The 21,336-nt window shown below is 42.5% G+C and overlaps 1 protein-coding gene across 2 annotated transcripts in view; it reads left to right on the top strand.

Annotated features, from left to right (window-relative positions):
* Window positions 1-21,336, top strand: part of FNBP1L (formin binding protein 1 like) — a 245,367-nt gene that overhangs the window by 146,804 nt on the left and 77,227 nt on the right. For both annotated transcript variants that reach the window (XM_077452895.1, XM_077452894.1), the window contains exon 3: window positions 17,911-17,964. In XM_077452895.1, coding sequence (XP_077309021.1) covers window positions 17,911-17,964 — 54 coding nt within the window. The remainder of the gene's footprint in view (window positions 1-17,910; window positions 17,965-21,336) is intronic.

Raw genomic sequence — 21,336 nt, 5'->3', positions numbered from 1 at the left:
AAATATTTTAACAACTTCTTTATCAGTTCCTATGAATGCAGTGTGACCTATGCCCGTCAATGCAGCCTCGTCGGTGCCCACCATTGCAGCGTGACCTGTGCCCACCATTGCAGCGTGACCTGCGTAGAGGAAGAGAGTGTGCAGCCAGATCATCACAGGGGAAGAGAGTGTGGAGGAAGAGGATTGCTGCTGGATCACAGAGCGGGAATAGCCCACTGTAACAACTTACTTTAGAATTGCCTCCGCTTGCCATCACACACAGCCCAGCCTCGTGATAGAACACATCCCAGCATTGATCCGGCGTTTTGTTTATCATAGGCATCGGATCAGATGGCAGGGCTGTGTGTGACGGCGAATGGAGGAAATTCTAATGTAAGCTGTTACAGGCAGCTATGCCCGCTCTGTGATCCGGCGGCAATCCTCTTGCTCCATGCTCTGTTCCCCCAGGGCAATCGCTGGGAGAACGTCTCCTATTCTACCCCGCCTGCCATTGAAATCAATAGAAACCTATCAAAATGCATGTCAGTGTGCGTTAATCTGTTGTGTTTTCAATGCTTGTTGCAATGCACTTTGTGTTGAGTGTCAACAGGCAGCATACCACTTATCGTGATGCATTTATGTGCCTGATGAGGCAAATTAATGCATGTATTTTGATGCGGTTCAATTGATTGGAAACACCTCAAGCAGAAACACAAAGGTGTGAATCCAGCATGACTGTCAGTTTAGCAAGATTGTTCCTTAATCGTATTAGCAGCTGTTTTTTTTCTGAGTTCTTGCACACTGAGAACACGCGCTATCTCTAAGACACATTCTCCTTCCCCTGCTTGTTTTGTGCTTTAATTAGCAGTGACATTCACAGCTTCTTGTTAAATCTTAGTTGTGCAGGCATGGCATTTTTCCTGTACCTTTTTCAGTTATCCATGATAAACAAAACTTTCACTTCCTGTGTGGAACATTGTCCTGTGCGCTCAATACAAAGGAAAACCGTTTACAGGACAACGCCCAAGCCAAAATATTTCCCCCTTTTGGTCTCAAGGTAAAAATGTATTGTGTTTCTTAAGTACTAATTTCAAGTAAAATTTTCAGTATGAATCCACTTGGAGACTTCAAGCTTCATGTTAAGATCAAATGGGAAAAGCAGCTAAGATATACAGTATATAGTACTGCAGAGCAGCCAGAATTCAGCATCTAGCTACTTAGTGTTTCAAGCTAGTGAATGGTTTTTACAGTGGGGCAAAAAAGTATTTAGTCAGCCACCAATTGTGCAAGTTCTCCCACTTAAAAAGATGAGAGAGGCTGTAATTGTCATCATAGGTATACCTCAACTGTGAGAGACAAAATGTGGAAACAAATACAGACAATCACATTGTATAATTTATTTGCAAATTATAGTGGAAAATAAGTATTTGGTCGCCTACAAAAAAGCAAGATTTCTGTCTCTCACAGACCTGTATCTTCTTTAAGAGGCTCCTCTGTCCTCCACTCATTACCTGTATTAATGACACCTGTTTGAACTTGTTATCAGTATAAAAGACACCTGTCCACAACCTCAAACAGCCACACTCCAAACTCCACTATGGTGAAGACCAAAGAGCTGTCGAAGGACACCAGAAACAAAATTGTAGACCTGCACCAGGCTGGGAAGACTGAATCTGCAATAGGCAAGCAGCTTGGTGTGAAGAAATCAACTGTGGGAGCAATAATTAGAAAATGGAAGACTTACAAGACCACTGATAATCTCCCTTGATCTGGGGCTCCACGCAAGATCTCACCCCCCGTGGGGACAAAAAGATCACAAGAACGGTGAGAAAAATCCCAGAACCACACGGGGGGGACCTAGTGAATGACCTGCAGAGAGCTGGGACCAACGTAAAAAAAAAGGCTACCATTAGTAACACACTATGCCGCTAGGGACTCAGATCCTGTAGTGCCAGACGTGTCTCCCTGCTTAAGCCAGTACATGTCCGGGCCCCTCTGAGGTTTGCTAGAAAGCATTTGGATGATCCAGAAGAGGATTGGGAGAATGTCATATGGTCAGATGAAACCAAAGTAGAACTGTTTGGTAGAAACACAACTACTGTGAAGCATGGGGGTGGCAACATCATGCTTTGGGGTTGTTTCTCTGCAAAGGGAACAGGACGACTGATCGGTGTACATGAAAGAATGAATGGGGCTATGTATGGTGAGTTTTTGAGTGCATGGAGGAATGGGCCAACATACCAGCAACAGTGTGTGACAACCTTGTGAAGACTTAGGGTCCTTTCACACGGGGCGGATCAGTTCTGATCCGCCCCGTGGATGTCCGTTTGCTCAGCGGGGATCACTCCGCCGATCCCCGCTGAGCAGGGAGATGACAGCTCCGTCTCTGCACACTGCGCAGGGACGGACCTGTCACAGCGCCGCTCTCCCCTATGGGAGATCGGATGACGACGGACCGCAGTGCCCGTCGTCATCCGATCCGATCCGCAGACGGATGGAAAAATAGCTTTTTCCTCCGTTACACTTTTTCGGATCGGAGCGGGTCGGATGTCAGCGGACATGTCACCGCTGACATCCGACGCTCCATAGACCTCTATGGAGCACCCGTTCAGGTCCGCCTAAAAAACTGACAGGCGGGCCTGAACGGGACGTCGGTGTGAAAGAGGCCTTACAGAAAACTTTTGACCTCTGCCATTGCCAACAAAGGATATATAACAAAATATTGAGATGAACTTTTGATATTGACAAAATTCTTATTTTCCACCATAATTTTCAAATACATTTTTTCCAAATCAGACAATGTGATTGTCTGTCTAGATTTGTTTCCACATTTTGTCTCATAGTTGATGTATACCTATGATGACAATTACAGCCTCTCTCATCTTTTTAAGTTGGAGGCCGTGCACAATTGGGGGCTGGCTAAATACTTTTTTGCCCCACTGTAGCAGGTTGCTACATGTTATTTCAATTGGCACATTGCTCTCTGCCTAATTTTATGCTTTATGATTTTATAATCGCCTTTTTCAGGAGTCTTTAGAAGTTTCTGTATGCATTTTTGAATATTCTGTTCCTTCTAAACAATAGGGGAAAAAAAATATAGGGGCTTAAAGTATTGAAACCAGAAGATGTTTTATAGCCAAAGATCATTTTCAGACGTAGATCAGCAACAGCAGGTTTCCCTTTGTTATTGTGTAAACTTCTTGTGCAATAGACGTTTGATAAAGTGTAAAATTTCTGTTTAATCCATCCTGCTTGTTTGTCTTCCACAATGCATGTGACTAATCTACCTGGGCAAGCTCCCATTAATCAAGCAAAAGCATGGCTACAAAGTGTGTTCTCTCCTGTTCTGTGTGCCGATCAGGCATCTGAGACACTGGGCTGCTCTTCTGTCATCATTGACAGCCTCTTCCACACAGATCCTCACTGCATATCCCATAGCAGAGCATGCAAGACCATGACATTGACCTAATGTGGATGTTTGGCCATATTGGGTGATTGATGGTATGAACATCCCTACCCCTTTACGTACTTGAGTCTGCAGGGCAAGGACTGTATTTGGTTGGATTGTGTTTCTGTGTAACTCCAGGAAGTGAACAGACAGCAGCTTCAGCTGCCAACAGTTAAAATGGCTGCAGCCAGACTTGGTGGAGGGAGATTTTTGCAGCACATTTTGGCAAATACAGACTCGCAGTATATATAAAATATGCAGCAGAAAAAACGATCAAAAACAGCGCATCAAAGGGACTAGTAGATTGATGTGAAAAAGACTTTAAAATGTCATTTATTAAATGTAAAAAATAAACACAGACATCTGATCCCTGCAGGATCTCAAACACATAAAAAACACCAATCATAAAACGGACAGATGTTTGATAATGAAAAGCTCCTCAGATCTCTCAATTATAACTTTGGAAAGGTCAAAACCAAAGACCAATGTGCACAGCTTTCGAATGCCTAATGAATGCAATCAATCATCTGAAAGAACCCAAAAAGTCAGTGTAAACGAATGGAACAACGTTTCTAGGGACACTCACTTCATAGGTGTTCAATGGGCTGCAGAGCTGATGAGTCCAGTCTGATGACCGAGGGGGAGGTGTTTATTTCAGCTCCATCTGAAGCGTTCGGCTTGGAGGCAGAGGTGTAATGCTGCACGCTAGGTGGTAAGGATCAAGCTTAGTCACCAGATGATATCAGCTGTACACATAGGCAGCTTGGAGAACGCTGCACTGCCTGCAGTGCCGCTTGTCCGAGCGGCTGTGGATCACATGAGAGGCTTGTCACATGGAAGGCTGTGAAGGGGAAGGTTGCTATGCCGACTCTCCTGCTTACATGTTTCGCGCTCCTGCGCTTTGTCAAAGAGCTTTGACAAAGCGCAGGAGCGCGAAACATGTGTACAGCTGATATCATCTGGTGACTAAGCTTGATCCTTACCACCTAGCGTGCAGCATTACACCTCTGCCTCCAAGCCGAACGCTTCAGATGGAGCTGAAATAAACACCTCCCCCTCGGTCATCAGACTGGACTCATCAGCTCTGCAGCCCATTGAACACCTATGAAGTGAGTGTCCCTAGAAACGTTGTTCCATTCGTTTACACTGACTTTTTGGGTTCTTTCAGATGATTGATTGCATTCATTAGGCATTCGAAAGCTGTGCACATTGGTCTTTGGTTTTGACCTTTCCAAAGTTATAATTGAGAGATCTGAGGAGCTTTTCATTATCAAACATCTGTCCGTTTTATGATTGGTGTTTTTTATGTGTTTGAGATCCTGCAGGGATCAGATGTCTGTGTTTATTTTTTACATTTAATAAATGACATTTTAAAGTCTTTTTCACATCAATCTACTAGTCCCTTTGATGCGCTGTTTTTGATCGTTTTTTCTGCTGCATCCATTTTTTGCCAAGTCCATAATGGGTTAACAGCCGCACATTGAGACCATCTACAGGACATTTATTTAAATAAACAAACATCCCACGAGATAGTCAAACGCTCTTAAAGAGACCATTCATTTGTGCGCCAACTTTATCTTGTTTTGTTTTACGTTATATAAAATATGCAAAGTGGTTGAAGGGAAGATTCAGAATGGCAAATATGTTTTTATTACAAATTATGTGATCAGACTGCAGTTCATCTCTTTAATCTAAAAGAACCACATTATACAATGTTTCTAGTTATCAATGAGCAATGTTGATAAACATTTGCCAGAAGGCTTTTATATTTTTTTGACAGCTGTGAGTCGGCAGACAATGGCTATGCACTACATAGAATCGTGGAAATGGATATCACGATATTTTTTTAAAGATTAATCATGCAGCGCTAAGACACAGCATTGTTTTTTTCATTTAGCAAGTATATTCTATCCTCCGCATAGAGAATGACCTTTGTACTCCATGTGGAAGCAGTGGTCTCTACACAAGTCTGATGTGACCCCAGGAACGTCAGTCTTATAGCTCTGCAATTGGCAAAGCTTCTTGCTGATGGGAGAGATGTAGCTCTGTCACAGAATGAGGGTCCTGATATGCAGCATGCTTGCAGGGTAAAAGCTTTTCTATTCAGGCTGTAGCTACTTTCTAAACCCTTTGCACACTGCATCTGGACCATTGACTCCAATCTGTGCCCATTAATGATGCAAATTTGTGCCTATCAGTGCGGCATATTGGTGGCGCCTCACCGGTGCTCATGCGCCACGCCTCACCGTTGCCCATGCATTGTGACTGATGTACATCAGTACACATCAGTCAAGGAGAAAAATTACTGAAAGCTGAAAATTGGCCTCGTCAGGGAAGGGGTAAAGGTGACCCGTATTGAAGCGGTTAAAGAACATTATTTTTTTTATCAAGTTATTATGGGTAAAGTTCCACTTTAACATTGCAGCTGAAGATGAGGGGGTACACTTTTTACAGACGCTTTCGGTTACACTTGCCCTTTTCAAATGTGTAACAGTCAACCCATTCCTTATTTCTCCCTTGCTGCAAGGAAAGAGCTATCAAATTAACTCAAGAAATTTGGAATGCAATCCTTGAGCAAGTTTCTAGAAGATTCTCCCTGGTAGCCAGAATTAAGAAGTCATCACCTTTTATTTGCATGCTCTTGTGAGCCAGTTTACTTCCTGATATCTGTAAATGCCAGAGGGACCCTTTTAGAAAGGGCCAAATGCTCGGTTGCCAAGATACCACATTGTTATGGATTTCACCTAATGAATGATAATGAGGTGTGTTTAGAATCTGCATGGACAAAAATGACAAAAAAAAAAAAAGTAGCAGCCAAACCTCTATTGGGGAAAATGATTTGCAAGTTGTAAACAGTGTGCTTTGGGATGGCTGGAATCACTAATTTGCTTTGTATTGTGTGTGATGTTTTTCCACAGTGACAAGAGAATATATTGCTGAGTTTAGAAAGATGAAATAGCTTCTAGTATTTCCTTCAGAATAAACCTCACTGTGTTCTGCTTGCAGTAGCTTTAGTATTTGTATGAGCCTGAGAGGGTAAATGTGAAATGTAAATGTGATTATAAAAACATGAAGGATGACATTACGGTGGTCATTGTCCTCTTCTTCACTAAGGTTTTCAGTTTAATCATTCCAAATGTTATTTTTTTGTAATACTTTTATTCCTTAATAGGATTCCTGTGGATTATAATCTGTTGATGAGAATATTGTTTGCATTTTGTTTACAAGTTTAGGGTTGCAGGTCGCCAAGATTTCGGTGTGGGTTTAGGCATGTTGTCATGTGAAGGATTAATCCTGATCATATTTGTGGTTAAAACCTATGTCAAGGGATTACTCAAATACAACTCCAAACTGCCCTCTTCCCCCTCTATAGCCTACCCCTGATTTATTTTTACTTACCCTGTTCCTGTTGCAAGAAACAGTTTTCAGACTAGGCAGTGTTTTTGTTCAACACTTCAAACTCAACATTTGAGTAATGTTGAGTAATGGCTATTAAGACCTAACCTTCAAACTAGAGCTGCACAATTCAACCCCCGCCCCCCCCCGCGATCTTAACACCGCATTTCAACGATTCAGTACAGAGAGTTCTCTGCTCAAGCCCACAACTATTAAAAAACAAAAGCAAAAAAAAAAAAAACGGTAGCCTGCCAAGTTTATTACAGCATTGCTTAAAACGGAGGTCCACCCTAAAGTGGAGCTTCCCGCTCATTGGAACCCTCCCCCTCCGGCGCCACAATTGGCACCTTTCAGGGGGGAGGGGGGTGCAGGTACCTGTACAGTACAGGTATCTGCACCCACTTCCGGCGTAGATTCTGCAGAAGCTACGCCCCTTCCTGCTCCACTTCCTGATTCCCATACCCAAGATGGCGGCGGCAGCACCCGAGAGACGATCGAGAGATCGGCTTTGGGTGCCGACATCGTGGGCAAGTGTTTTTATTTTAAAAGTCAGCAGCTGCAGTATTTGTAGCTGCTGGCTTTAAAAAAAAAGAAAAAAAAAAAAAAAAAAAAAAAACGGACTCCCGCTTTAAGTGAGATAGAGAAACATTGTAATGTTTTGTTCTTTTAGAGTAGATTAAAGGAATGACTTTTGTCTGTAGATGAGGACAGTTTAACCACTTAAAGTGGAAGTAAACCCATGGATTTAAACAAAAAGGCATGCCGGGAATGCTAACTGCACATTGGCTGTGCTCTCAGCCAAACTATCAAACCATCCAATGGCTGGTGTCATAACGAATCACATGTGCAGCACCATAGCAGTTGAAGATTAAACCGAGGCAAAGATGGCAGCTTCCTTGGCTGAAAACGATAGGGGAGTTTATTTCCACTTTAAAGACTAAACTTTTTTCTGACACTTGTTGCTTATAAGTTAAAATCAGTATTCTTTGCTCAAACTTTGGAACGCCAAACATTATATATTTTTTAAGCAGAGACCCTAGAGAAATGGTAGTTGTTGCTATATTTTGTCGCTCTATATTTGCGCAGCGGTCTTTCAAACGCAATATTTTTGGAAAAAATACTTTAACCACTTTAGCCCCGGACCAATTTTCAGCCTAAGGACCAGAGGTCTTTTTACAATTTCGCACTGCACTGCTTTAACTGGTAATTGCGCGGTCATGCAATGTTGTACCCAAACGAAATTTGCGTCCTTTTCTTCCCACAAATAGAGCTTTCTTTTGATGGTATTTGATTGCCTCTGCGATTTTTATTTTTTGCGATATAAATGGAAAAAGACCGAAAATTTTGAGAAAAAATATTTTCTACTTTTTATAAGAAAAATCGAATAAACTCAATTTTAGTCATACATTTAGGGCAAAATTTATTCAGCCACATGTCTTTAGTAAAACAAAGTCAATAAGCATATATTTATTTTTGCGCAAAAGTTATAGCGTCTACAAACTAAGTACATTTTCTGGAATTTACACAGCTTTTAATTTATGACTGCCTATCTCATTTCTTGAGGTGCTAAAATGGCAGGGCAGTACAACCCCCCCCCCCCCCCAAGTGACCCCATTTTGGAAAGTAGACACCCCAAGGAAATTGCTGAGGGGCATGTTAAGCCCATTGAATGTTTTTTTTTTTTTTTTTTTTTTGTCCCAAGTGATTAATGACACAAAAAAAGGTTTACAAAAAGTTGTCACTAAAATGATATATTGCTCACACATGCCATAGTTATATGTGGAATTGCACCCCAAAATATATTTTGCTGCTTCTCCTGAGTACGGGGATACCACATATGTGGGACTTTTTGGGAGTCCAACCGCGTACGGCACCCCGAAAACCAATCACTGCCTTCAGGATTTCTAAGGGTACAAATTTTTGATTTCACTCCTCACTACCTATCAGTTCCAAAGGCCATAAAATGCCAAAATAGCACAAACCCCCCCCCCCAAATGACCCCATTTTGGAAAGTAGACACCCCAAGCTTTTTACTGAGAGGCATGTTGAGTCCATGAAATATTTTATATTTTGCCACAAGTTGCAGGAATATTAAACATTTTTTTTTTGCACAAAGTTGTCACTAAATGATATATTGCTCACACATGCTATGGGCATAAGTCAAATTACACCCCAAAATAAATTCTGCTACTTCTCCCGAGTATGGGGATACCACATGTGGGGGACTTTTTGGGAGCCTAGCCACGTACGGGACTCCAAAAAACAAGCACTGCCTTCCGGATTTAAATATAAAACGCTACCAAAAAAAAACTGTTAGCGATCGCAGGAATCAGGCCTGACTCTGCAATCACTGTAGTTATGTGTTTAGTGTTTTGTAAGTGACAGTGATCGATCGATACTGCACTTGGGTTGGCTGGGCGGAGGGGCAAAACGCAGTGCTAGCAGGTATCTGGGCTGATCCTGCTAACAATGCGTTTTTTTTGGAACCCTAAACTGCTGGGGACGCTAGTATAGATCTGATCAGATATTGATCTGTTCAGATTCTATACCACTGCCTGGGGCGACGCAGACCCTGACCCTAAAACCTAATTGATATCACCCGTCGGGTGATCAGGGGTTTAAACCTTTATTGGGTAATAAATGGTGGGTGCCCTGATGCTATAAAAAGCAAACTAACTAACCAGAGTCACCCGTAACACTTATACGGTGATCACTGGTGAAGGGTTAACTAGGGGCAATCGGGGGGTTCAAATTTTTATTGGGTAATATATGGGGGTCCCTGGCGCTATATAAAAACCTGACGGGGAACCTAAATAACTAACTGGCTAACCAGCGTCACCAGTGACACTTATACGGTGATCGCTGGTGAAAGGGTTAATTAGAGGCAATCAAGGGGGTTAAAACCATTATTGGGTAGTATATCGGGGTACCTAGCGCTATAAAACCTGGCAGTGAACCTAAAAAAATAACTAGCTACCTAGCGACACTAATGCAGCGATCAGAAAAATGATCGCTTAGTGACACTGGCAAAAGGGGGTGAAAGGGTTAATTAGGGGCAATCAGGGGGTTAAAACCATTATTGGGTAGTATATGGGGGTACCTAGCGCTATAAAAACCTGGCGGTGAACCTAAAAAAATAACTAGCTACTTAGCGGCACCAGTGACACTAATGCAGCGATCAGAAAAATGATCGCTTAGTGACACTGGCAAAAGGGTTTGAAAGGGTTAACTCTAAGGGCAATCAGGGGGTTAAACCTTTATTGGGGGGGTAGGGGGCTACCCTGGACCTAACACTAACTGCCCTGACACTTTTACAACTGACACTGAATGCAGTGATCAGTAAATAAATGATCACTGCAATCAGTGACACTGTGACTGGGGGGGGGGGCGGGGGCGATCGGGGGGTGATGGGGGGGGGGGGGGTTTTGTGTGCCTACATGTCAGTGTAGTGTTGGTGCACACTTACTTTCAGTCTTCTCCCCGTAGTCCGGTCAAAAAGACCGCCTCGAGGAGAATGACATCACTTCCTCCCTGCCTGTGTTTACTATACACAGCGGGAGAAAGCTTCTCATTCGCCAGGAGTGATCGAGAGGGGATGGCCAGAAACCAACGGCCGTCCCCCTCATCCCGGATGGCTCCTGAAGCAAAAAGGACCGCCGCATCCAGCGGGATGGGGTCCAATCGGACCCCCCACCCGCTGGAAGGCAAGCACGTACATGTACGTGCTTGTGCCTGTACATTGGCATGCGGCGGTCCTTAAGTGGTTAATGAAATTAAAAAAAAAGGAAACTGTAATGTTAGCCCAATATTTTTGTCAAAGATGTTATGCTGAGAGAATCGTGATCTTTATTCGAAGGGAAAAAAAATTGTGATTCTCATTTTAGCCAGAATTGTGCAGCTCTTCAATCTATACACAACTATTCTCCCAGCAAGTGTTCTGTGCTAGGAATATGCTTATATGTACAGTTCATACAAGTTGAACATTAACCACTTCCTGACCGGCGCACGCCGATGTACTGTCGGCAGAATGGCACGGGCAGGCAAATGGGCATACCTGTACGTCCCTTTAAATTTGCCGCCCTGCCATCGTGGGCGCGCTCGCGTGCCAGTCGGGACCCCCATGAGTCCGTTCGCAGGTCCCGCGGACTCGATCGCTGCGGGCGTACCCGCGATCGTCTCACGGGGCGGCTGAACTAGGAAATGCCATTGTAAACAGCATCTCCCTAGTTCTGCCTAGCAACAAGTGAAGCTGATCTCTGCTCCATGTGATTGGAGCAAAGATCAGTGTTCACTAAAAGAGAGCCCAGCCCCCAACAGTGAGTAACACGCCCCTTGGAACACTTAACCCCTACACTGCCACCCACTGGTTAACCCCTTCACTGCCAGTGTCATTTACACAGGAATAACTGCATTTGTATAGCAGTGATTGATGTATAAATGACAATGGTCCCAAAAATGTGTCAAATGTCCGATTGTGTCCGCCACAATGTCGCAGTCACAATAAAAATCGCAGATCGCCGCCATTACTAGTAAAAAAATATATATTAATAAAAATGCTATAAAACTATCCCCAATTTTGTAAACGCTATAACTTTTGTGCAAACCAATCAATCGCTTATTGCGATTTTTTTTTTTTTTTTTTTTTTTTTTTTTTTTTTTTACCAAAAATATGTAGAAGAATACGTATCGGCCTAAGCTGAGGGAAAAATTTTTTTTTTTTTAAATATATTTTTGGGGGATATTTATTATAACAAAAAGTAAATAATGCGTTTTTTTTCAAAATTGTCGCTCTATTTTTATAAAACCGCAGGGGTGATCAAATACCAAGCTCTATTTGTGGGGAAAAAAGGATGTCAATTTTGTTTGGGAGCCACGTCGCACGACCGCGCAATTGTCAGTTAAAGCGACGCAGTGCCGAATCGCAAAAAGTGGTCTGGTCTTAAGCCAGTAGGGGTGCAACAGATAGTCACCGATCCGTGATCCGAACGGGTCACCCCGCTCTGATCGGCACATGCCGCGATCCGCGGAGCTCTCCGTGGTCTCGGCCTCAGGAAAGGCCGCGGCTTCGGCCTAGCTCCAGCTTTTGTATCTCTTTACATATGAGCAAATGAGGAATAACTGAACCGCACACTGGACCAGCTCTATACAGCGACACAGGGGCTCACACTGTGGAGGCAAGTTAACCCCTGCAGGGGAGCTGGTGAGTGCGGCAATTTGCTTCACGCATGGATAACGCACCGGTTCTGTTCCTGTATACACTAAGGCACTGTGCACTAGTCACTTTCATTGAACTTTATGTGAAATCCTTGGAGAGAAAAAAAAACTTGTTCAGAAAGAATGTATTTTTTCGGAGGACTTTATTTCAATTTTTTTCAATCGATTTTTTTTTTCTCAATTTTTTTTCTATTGTTTTAATTATTTTCTCAATTGTTTAATCGTTTTTTCATTTTTTTTCAACTGTTTTGATTTTTTGGATTTTTTTGTTAAATCTGAAAAGGTTTTTGGCGCACTTTAAAAGTTTGTGTAAAGTAACGCAAGCCAGTCAGGCACTCTATGCACTAATCTACACTACAGCACGTTAGCACTTTTTTGCACAGCAGCTATTTCATTTCATTAAATTTATTATTTTTATTTTTTTGTTATATAAGTTTTTTGCAGATTTCTAATGAATTTGTAAAAAAAAATATTTTCACTGTGATTCAGCAACACTAACACCGGAGAAGGTTGAACATTGGTAACCCAGATAGCATGCGATTTTCTATTTATGAATAGATAGCGATTTATTGCACTGGTACAGGAGAGCGCAGTAACTACCCCTTTGTCCTTATACAATACTCTAGCGATACCCAGCCAATATTACAGTGGGGTCGTTTGTTGATATTACAGTGGGGACTATATGGTGGTGGAATTTTAACAGGTTTTTGCAAATTTAAATTATTTGCTGATCTGGAAAATGATCCGATCTGTGACTCTGATCCGAGGAACGATCCGTGAGTTTTTTTTGATCCGTTGCACCCTTATAAACCAGCAAAATGGTCCGGGACTGAAGTGGTTAATGACGTCACTCTTGTGGACAAACTTTATCAACATATGCAGGTTTTTTTTTTCCCCCTAGAGACCCCACCCGTCTGACGCATTTCATTTTTACAGGCTGTCATTGATGACATTAATACATGTTCAATGTTTGCAGCCCCTTTGATCTCATGGAGGAGCTGCAGTTTGCCTGGGGGGGGGGGGGGGGTCTGGTCTGGCTGAAAGATTTGATTGGTAACAGTGGTTTCTTAATCTCTCCACGCCTGAGGGTAAAACCATTCTTCATGCTTAAGCACAATTTTGCAACTTTGATATGTTTGTAAAACTTTGTGCATCCCGCTGAATTATTCTAGGGCTCAAACAACTAATCGACACAATTGATTATGAAAATAGTTGTCCCTATTTTCATAATCGATTAGTTGTCAGCAGATTAGTTGGCCTGCATAGAGAATGCATTATTTATATATCAGAAAATACAGTGCAGCACACATACAGGTCAGTGTACCATTCATACATGTCAGTAAGTGCCTGAAAACTTTTGAATGTGTGAGAAGTGCCTTATGGGATATGTAGTCCTGGGCAGGAGAAGGAAGTGATTTAGGCCTCATTCATACCTGAGTGATTTTCTACATGAGCGATTTTCTGCCTGAAGCTTTACACGCTAAACCCTTAAGCCAAATCCCATTCATTTCAATGCCCTTGTTCACATCTGAACGTTCTGTCAACTGAAGCCTGCCGCTCAAAAAAGTACACAGGCTTCTTTTTGGCAGAATGGAGGCGGATTGGGACTCTCAGACTTCAATGGGAATGCCTGAGCATTTTGCTGCACGTTTTCTATTCAAAGAACAGCTATCCACCCTTAACCACTTCAGCTCCGGACCAATAAACACCTTAAGGACCAGAGGTCTTTTTGCAATTTCGCACTGCGCTGCTTTAACTGGTAATTGCGCGGTCATGCAATATTGCACCCAAACGAAATTTGCGTCCTTTTCTTCCCACAAATAGAGCTTTCTTTTGATGGTATTTGATTGCCTCTGCGATTTTTTTTTTTTGCGATATAAATGGAAAAAGAGCGAAAATTTTGAAAAAAAAAGATATTTTCTTCTTTTTGTTATAAGAAAAATCGAATAAACTAAATTTTAGTCATACATTGAGGGCAAAATTTATTCAGCCACATGTCTTTAGTAAAAAAAATGTCAATAAGCGTATATTTTTTGGTTTGCGCAAAAGTTATAGCGTCTACAAACTAGAGTACATTTTCTGGAATTTACACAGCTTTTAATTTATGACTGCCGATCTCATTTCTTGAGGTGCTAAAATGGCAGGGCAGTACAAATCCCCCCCAAATGACCCCATTTTGGAAAGTAGACACCCCAAGGAAATTGCTGATGGGTATGTTGAGCCCATTGAATATTTATTTTTTTTGTCCTAAGGGATTGAATAATGACAAAAAAAAAAAAAAAAAAAAATTTTTTTACAAAAAGTTGTCACTAAATGATATATTGCTCACACATGCCATGGTTATATGTGAAATGACACCCCAAAATACATTCTGCTGCTTCTCCCTAGTACGGGGATACCACATGTGTGGGACTTTTTGGGAGTCTAGTCGCGCACGGCACCCCGAAAACCAATCACCACCTTCAGGATTTCTAAGGGTGCAAATTTTTGATTTAACTCCTCACTACCTATCACAGTTTCGAAGGCCATAAAATGCCAAAATAGCACAAAACCCCCCCAAATGACCCCATTTTGGAAAGTAGACACCCCAAGCTATTTACTGAGAGGCATGTTGAGTCCATGGAATATTTTATATTTTGCCAAAAGTTGCGGGAATATTACAAACTTTTTTTTTTTTTGCACAAAGTTGTCACTAAATGATATATTGCTCACACATGCTATGGGCAGAAGTCAAATTACACCCCAAAATAAATTCTGCTGCTTCTCCCGAGTACGGGGATACCACATGTGGGGGACTTTTTGGGAGCCTAGTTAACTAGCTACCTAGCGACACTAGCGACACTGATGCAGCGTTCAGAAAAATTATCGCTTAGTGACACTGGCAAAAGGGGGTGAAAGGGTTAACTAGCGGAAATCAGGGGGTTAAAACCATTATTGGGTAGTATATCGGGGTACCTAGCGCTATAAAAACCTGGCGGTGAACCTAAAAAAATAACTAGCTACCTAGCGACTGTAGCGACACTAATGCAGCGATCAGAAAAACGATCGCTTAGTGACACTGGCAAAAGGGGGTGAAAGGGTTAACTAGCGGCAATCAGGGGGTTAAAAACATTATTGGGTAGTATATCGGGGTACCTAGCGATATAAAAACCTGGCGGTGAACCTAAAAAAATAACTAGCTACCTAGCGACACATGCAGCGATCAGAAAAATGATCGCTTAGTGACACTGGCAAAAGGGGGTGAAAGGGTTAACTAGCGGCAATCAGGGGGTTAAAAACATTATTGGGTAGTATATCGGGGTACCTAGCGCTATAAAAACCTGGCGGTGAACCTAAAAAAATAACTAGCTACCTAGCGACTGTAGCGACACTAATGCAGCGATCAGAAAAACGATCGCTTAGTGACACTGGCAAAAGGGGGTGAAAGGGTTAACTAGCGGCAATCAGGGGGTTAAAAACATTATTGGGTAGTATATCGGGGTACCTAGCGATATAAAAACCTGGCGGTGAACCTAAAAAAAATAACTAGCTACCTAGCGACACTAGCGACACATGCAGCGATCAGAAAAATGATCGCTTAGTGACACTGGCAAAAGGGGGTGAAAGGGTTAACTCTAGGGGCAATCAGGGGGTTAAATCTTTATTGGGGGGTGATAGGGGGCTACCCTGGACCTAACACTAACTGTCCTGACAGTTTTTACTGTCACAACTGACACTGAATGCATTGATCAGTAAAGAAATGATCAATGCAATCAGTGACACTGTGACTGGGGGGGAGGGGGGGGCGATCGGGGGGGGGGATCGGGGGGGGTTTGTGTGCCTGTGTGTGTACCTACATGTCAGTGTAGTGTTCGTGCAGACTTACTTTTACTCTTCTCCTCGTAGTCCGGTCAAAAAGACCGCCCCGAGGAGAATGACATCACTTCCTCCTTCCTGTGTAAACAATACACAGGGGAGGAAGCTTCTCATTGGCCAGGAGCGATCCAGAGGGGGTGGCCGAAAACGAACGGCCATCCCCTCATCACGGAGCGCTCCTGGACCGAATCGGACCGCCGTAACCAGCGGGAGGGGGTCCGATGGGACCCCCCACCCGCTGGAAGGCAATCACGTAGATGTACGTGATTATGCCTGCCTGTGCCATTGTGCTGACGTACAATGGCAATACGGCGGTCCTCAAGTGGTTAATCTCCTCCCCCTAGTTCAGGGGTAGGGAACCTTTTTGGCTGAGAGAGCCATGAACTCCACATATTTTAAAATGTAATTCTGCAAGAGCCATACAATGTTTAAAACTCATTTTCTTTTTTAAATTGGTTATTCTACTAATTTCAATTATACCTGTAATATCCACATCTCCCCTAAGATTGTCTGCTTGCTTACCACTACACAGGCAGGCAGATCCATGAGCAGTTGAGGCGGGTGATGTCAGCGCGCCGCTCACCTAGGTCGCCGCCGGGTCTACCAAGATGGCCGCAGCTAGGCCGAAGCTGCAGCCTTTTCTATGGGCTCAATCCACGGATCGGCACACCACCCAATCTGCGGATCGAGAGGTGTGAGCCAGATGCAGCCATCAAAAGAGCCACATCTGGCTCGAGAGCCATAGATTCCCTACCCCTGCCCTAGTGCTTTCTTTTGGCTAAACAAAAATGCCTGAAGCTGTAAAGCTTGTAATATGCTTCTAATACACTTCTAAAAATGCTCAAAAGCTCCTTAATAAGTCACTCTGCTCAGGTGTGAGTGAAGCTAAACTTTGGGTTCACACACATGCGAATTGGATGTGTTTACCCACATCCAATTTACATTACATGTTAGTGTGACAGGCTCTAAATGAACCCCGTTCACACGGAGTGTGGCCGCCCTGGATTAAAAAAGGGTCCTGTGTGCGTGTTTGGGTCCAATTCAGGTTGCAAATTCAGGCAAAAATTCAGACCTGCATCGCACCTGTACAGGTCAACAGACGCACCGGAACCCCAGGCATGAATCCGCAGCCGCATATGTGTGTACCCAGCCTTAAAGTGATTTTAAAGGTAGAAGTTTTTGTAACTTGCTATAGGGGAACTCCATACTATGCTTTGCGGCTTGCTATAGGAGCAAAATGAAGGCAGGAGAAGCCAGAAGCATCAATTTAAAATGTATTATATCCTTAAAAATAAAAGTCTCAGCCTTATTTATTTAACTGCTTGCCGATTAGCTGCCGTCATCATACTGCGGCAGGTCGGCTCTCCTGCCAGAACTGCTGTAGCTGTACGGCGGTTTCCCCCGCATCCATTTCACATAGCAGGAGATTGTGACTGGCTCTCTATGGAGTCGGTTCATACATCTCCGCAGTGGCTCAGGTGTGATTTACACAGGAGCCCTGTTCATCTTTTGGTCGGGTTCAGGTCCGAATTTAGGAAAAAAAAATTGGGTTGAAATTGGACCTGAATTGGTGAATGGAGCCGCTGCATGTTATAGTGTGAACCCAGCCTAATACTTTCATTTAAAAATTCAACTTAAAGACCTATAGAAAGTCCTGAAAATCATTTGACTATTTTATGCTGGTTGCAGCATATTCTTGCTGTATGAAATTCAGGTTATCTGCATTTTTGGTGAACAGATTGAAGCATGGGTAGATTTTATTATTATTTTTTTTCATGATGCTGAAGCTTTGTATACGTTTTACTAAATACTTTGAAGTAGTCTAAGCATAATTTCACTTTTCAGATATAATTGCAGGAATTCTTGAAGTACAACACATTCTACACTGGTAAAGGAAACTTCAGCTGATAAAAGCCGTTGAAGAGCTGCTTTAACGTTTATTCTGTTTTTTTTTTTTTTTTTTCTCTATCAAAAAACATGTTTTGGTCTATCTAATCTGAAAACTTTTTTTTTGGTAGGAATTTGGTGAAGAAATATTGTCCAAAGAGGTCATCTAAAGATGATGAACCAAGGTATGTAAATTTTCAACATTTTCATTCCAAATGGTCCAAAAAGCTTTCTTTTATCAGCAAGCTGCAAGACTGTTTTGCTTTGATATATGGCAGCAGGAGATAACTGCTGTGAATGAGGTCTTTGTAAAACCATAAACAAGCCGCTATTATAAAATGGTAAACAACTGCTCCATTTGTGCCCTTGCAGAAGATTTTTTATTTTTTTTTTAATTTCCAAGGGGGCCAAGTGCACTCAGTCCTGTTGTGATTGAATGGCCATTTGTACCCAAAATGCACCTCTCTATTCTGGATTTAACCCCACCCCCATTTGAAGCCCAAATTATGGGGGAAGGTACAGCAGGCACAGAGCCCCCCCCCCCGAGCGATATGTCACTGTTCTTGCCATTCAGCGCTGCTTCTTCAAAGATCACTCATAGCTTTGACTCTGTGTAAAGTATCTACCTGGGTCATGTATAAAGTAAAAGAAGCTTCTGATACAGTTCACAGAGCTACATCGCTCTGTGATCTTTCAGGTTAATGATCAGTGATGCCTAACTGGTCCAGTGTATAACACAACCCAACAGTGCAGATTGTTTTTTCATAAAGATCACACAGGCCTGCAGCACTTTCTGATCCATCGGCCAAGCTTTATACAGTGGATACAAACAGTCTAGACACCTCTGTTAAAATGTCAGGTTTCTGTGATGTAAAAAAAGACACAAATAATTTCAGAATTTTTTTTGCTGCCTTTCAAAGGCGCAAGTTTTAACAGTGATTTTACCTCTATTTTGTTCAGGTCACCAATGCAAAATGCAGAAAAACGCCTGTAATCTGCCCCAAAGAAGCTTGTGTTCTTTTTTTTGAGCTTAGGGCATTTTTCAAGTGTTTTGCTTCAGGTGACAAAACGCTCAGATGTGAACAGTTGCCGCTGGAATTAAAGCGGGATTCCACCCTAAAGTGGAACCTCCGCTGATCGGATCCCTCCCCCCCTCCGGTGTCACAATTGACACCTTTCAGGGGGGAGGGGGGTGGAGATACCTGTCAAAGACAGGTATTTACACCCACTTCCGGGCATAGACTCCCGTGGGAGTCTACGCCATTTCCTGCCCTGCAGCGCTTTCTGCTGGGACACACACGGGTCCCAGTGACAGCGCGGAGATTTCCTATTGCGCGGCGCAACTCGCGCATGCGCAGTAGGGAACCGGGAAGTTAAGCCGATTCGCTTCACTTCCTGATTCCCTCACCTAGAATGGTGGCGGCAGCAGCCGAGGGCCGAGCGATCGATTGGCCTCGGCTGCCGGCATCGCTGGAACCCGGGACAGGTGAGTGTCCATTTATTAAAAGTCAGCAGCTGTAGTATTTATAGCTGCTGGCTTTTAATATTTTTTTTTTTTGGTGGAATCCCTCTTTAATGGTATTTTGCTTTTTGGATGTTTTTTTTTAATTTTTTTTTTCCCAGGAGTTTTTATCTGCGGTTTATGAGCTGTAAAATGCTCAGGTGTGAATGCAGACTTAATGTGACCTATACACTTTACAACTCAACTGAAGAATAAACTAAAATATTTTAGGAGGGGAGTAAAAATAAAAAAATAAAAATTAATGTGTGGTTGCATAAGTGTGCTTATTAACTGTGGATGTGGCCATGTTCAGAATTAAGTAATAACATTCAAACTCATGGTAAATAGGAGTCAGTACACACCTGCCATCATTTAAAGTGCCTCTAAATAACCCCAAGTAAAGTTCAGCTGTTCTAGTAGGTCTTTCCTGACATTTTCTTCACATCCTACAGCAAAGGCCATGGTCTGCTGAGAGATTCTAAAGCATCGAAGGGATCTCATTGTTAAAAGGTATCAGGAGAAGGGTACAAAAGAATTTCCAAGGCATTAGCTATACCATAGAACACAGTGAAGACAGTCATCAAATGCAGAAAATATGGCTTGACATTACCAAGAACTGGACATCCCTGCAAAATTTATGAATAGACGAAAACTGGTCAGGGAGGCTGCCAAGAGGCCTACAGCAACATTAACCACTTGCCAACCAGGCTAATTCTGGTATATCTCTCCTACATGTAAAAATTATAATTGTTTGCTAGAAATTGCATAGGACCCCCCAAACGTTAAATATTTTTTTTAGCAGAGACCCTAGACTAGAGAATAAAATGGCAATAGTTTGCAACTTTTTATCTCGCACTATATTTGTGCAGCAATTTTTCAAACGTTAAAAAAAAAAAAAAAAAAAGTTCATGCTTAAAAAAAAAAAAAAAAAAAAAAAAAAGATGTGAAAGATGCTGCTATGCCGAGTAAATGGATACCTAACATTTCACGCTTCAAAATTGCACACGCTTGTGGAATGGCGCTAAACTTCAGTAGTTAAAAATCCCCACACGCGAGGCTTTCAAACATTTTACTGATTACATCAGTACCTCCGAACGATCATAGAGACTCTGGGGACCAATCTCGTCCACTGGAAATCTCTATGGTCAGCATCTGAGGCCTTCGGATCCCTTCTTTGGTTTGCCAATGGCAGTGGTGAGCCTGGAGAAGGACGGGACAGTAAAGACGTTCAACCAGCTGAACAGCCGCTATTGGTTCTTATGGTGTAGGCAATCACTTGAACTTTTTGGCCATAATCCCAAAAGATATGTTTGGCACAAACACACTGCCCATCACCAAAAACACACAGTACTCACTGTGAAGCATGGTGATGGCAGCATCATGCTTTGGGGCTGTTTTTCTTCAGCTGGAACAGGGGCCTTAGTCAAGGTAGAGGGAATTAAGAATAGTTCCAAATACCAGTTAATGTTGGCACAAAACCTTCAGGCTTCTGCTAGAAAGTTGAACATGAAGAGAAACTTCAACTTTCAGCATGACAATGATTCAAAGCATACAAACCAACAAAGGAATGGCTTCGCCAGGAGAAGATTCAAGTTTTGGAATGGCTCAGATCTGAATCTGATTGCAAATGTGTGGGGTGAACTGAAGAGGGCTGTGCACAGGAGACACACCCTTGCAATCTGACAGATTTGTGGTGTTTTTGCAAAGAGTGGGCAAATATTGGCAAGTCAAGACTCATAGACTCAGACTCATACCCAAAAGGACTGAGTGCTGAAATAAAATCAAAAGGTGCTTCAATAAATTAATAGTTTAAGGGTGTGCACACTTATGCAACCATAATTTGTTTTTTTATTTTTACTTCCCTCCACTGAAGGGCCAGTTCACACCATAGAAACGCAGTTCAGATGCGTTCCAGATGCTTTTCTGCATGCATGTTTTTGGTGCAGTCCAATACTTCCCCCCCCTCCTTTTTTTTTTTTTTTTTTTTTTTTTTTTATTTATTCTTATCCTTAAACAAGGACATGTGTATGCCGGTGCGTTTTTGATGTGTTTTACA

Source organism: Lithobates pipiens, unplaced genomic scaffold, assembly GCF_037356315.1.
Source record: "Lithobates pipiens isolate NorthernLeopardFrog02 unplaced genomic scaffold, aLitPip1_a1.2 Scaffold_23, whole genome shotgun sequence".
NCBI classification, from domain to species: Eukaryota; Metazoa; Chordata; class Amphibia; order Anura; family Ranidae; genus Lithobates; species Lithobates pipiens.
Note: the sequence above shows the minus strand (reverse complement) of the source record. Positions and strands in the feature narration are given on the sequence as shown.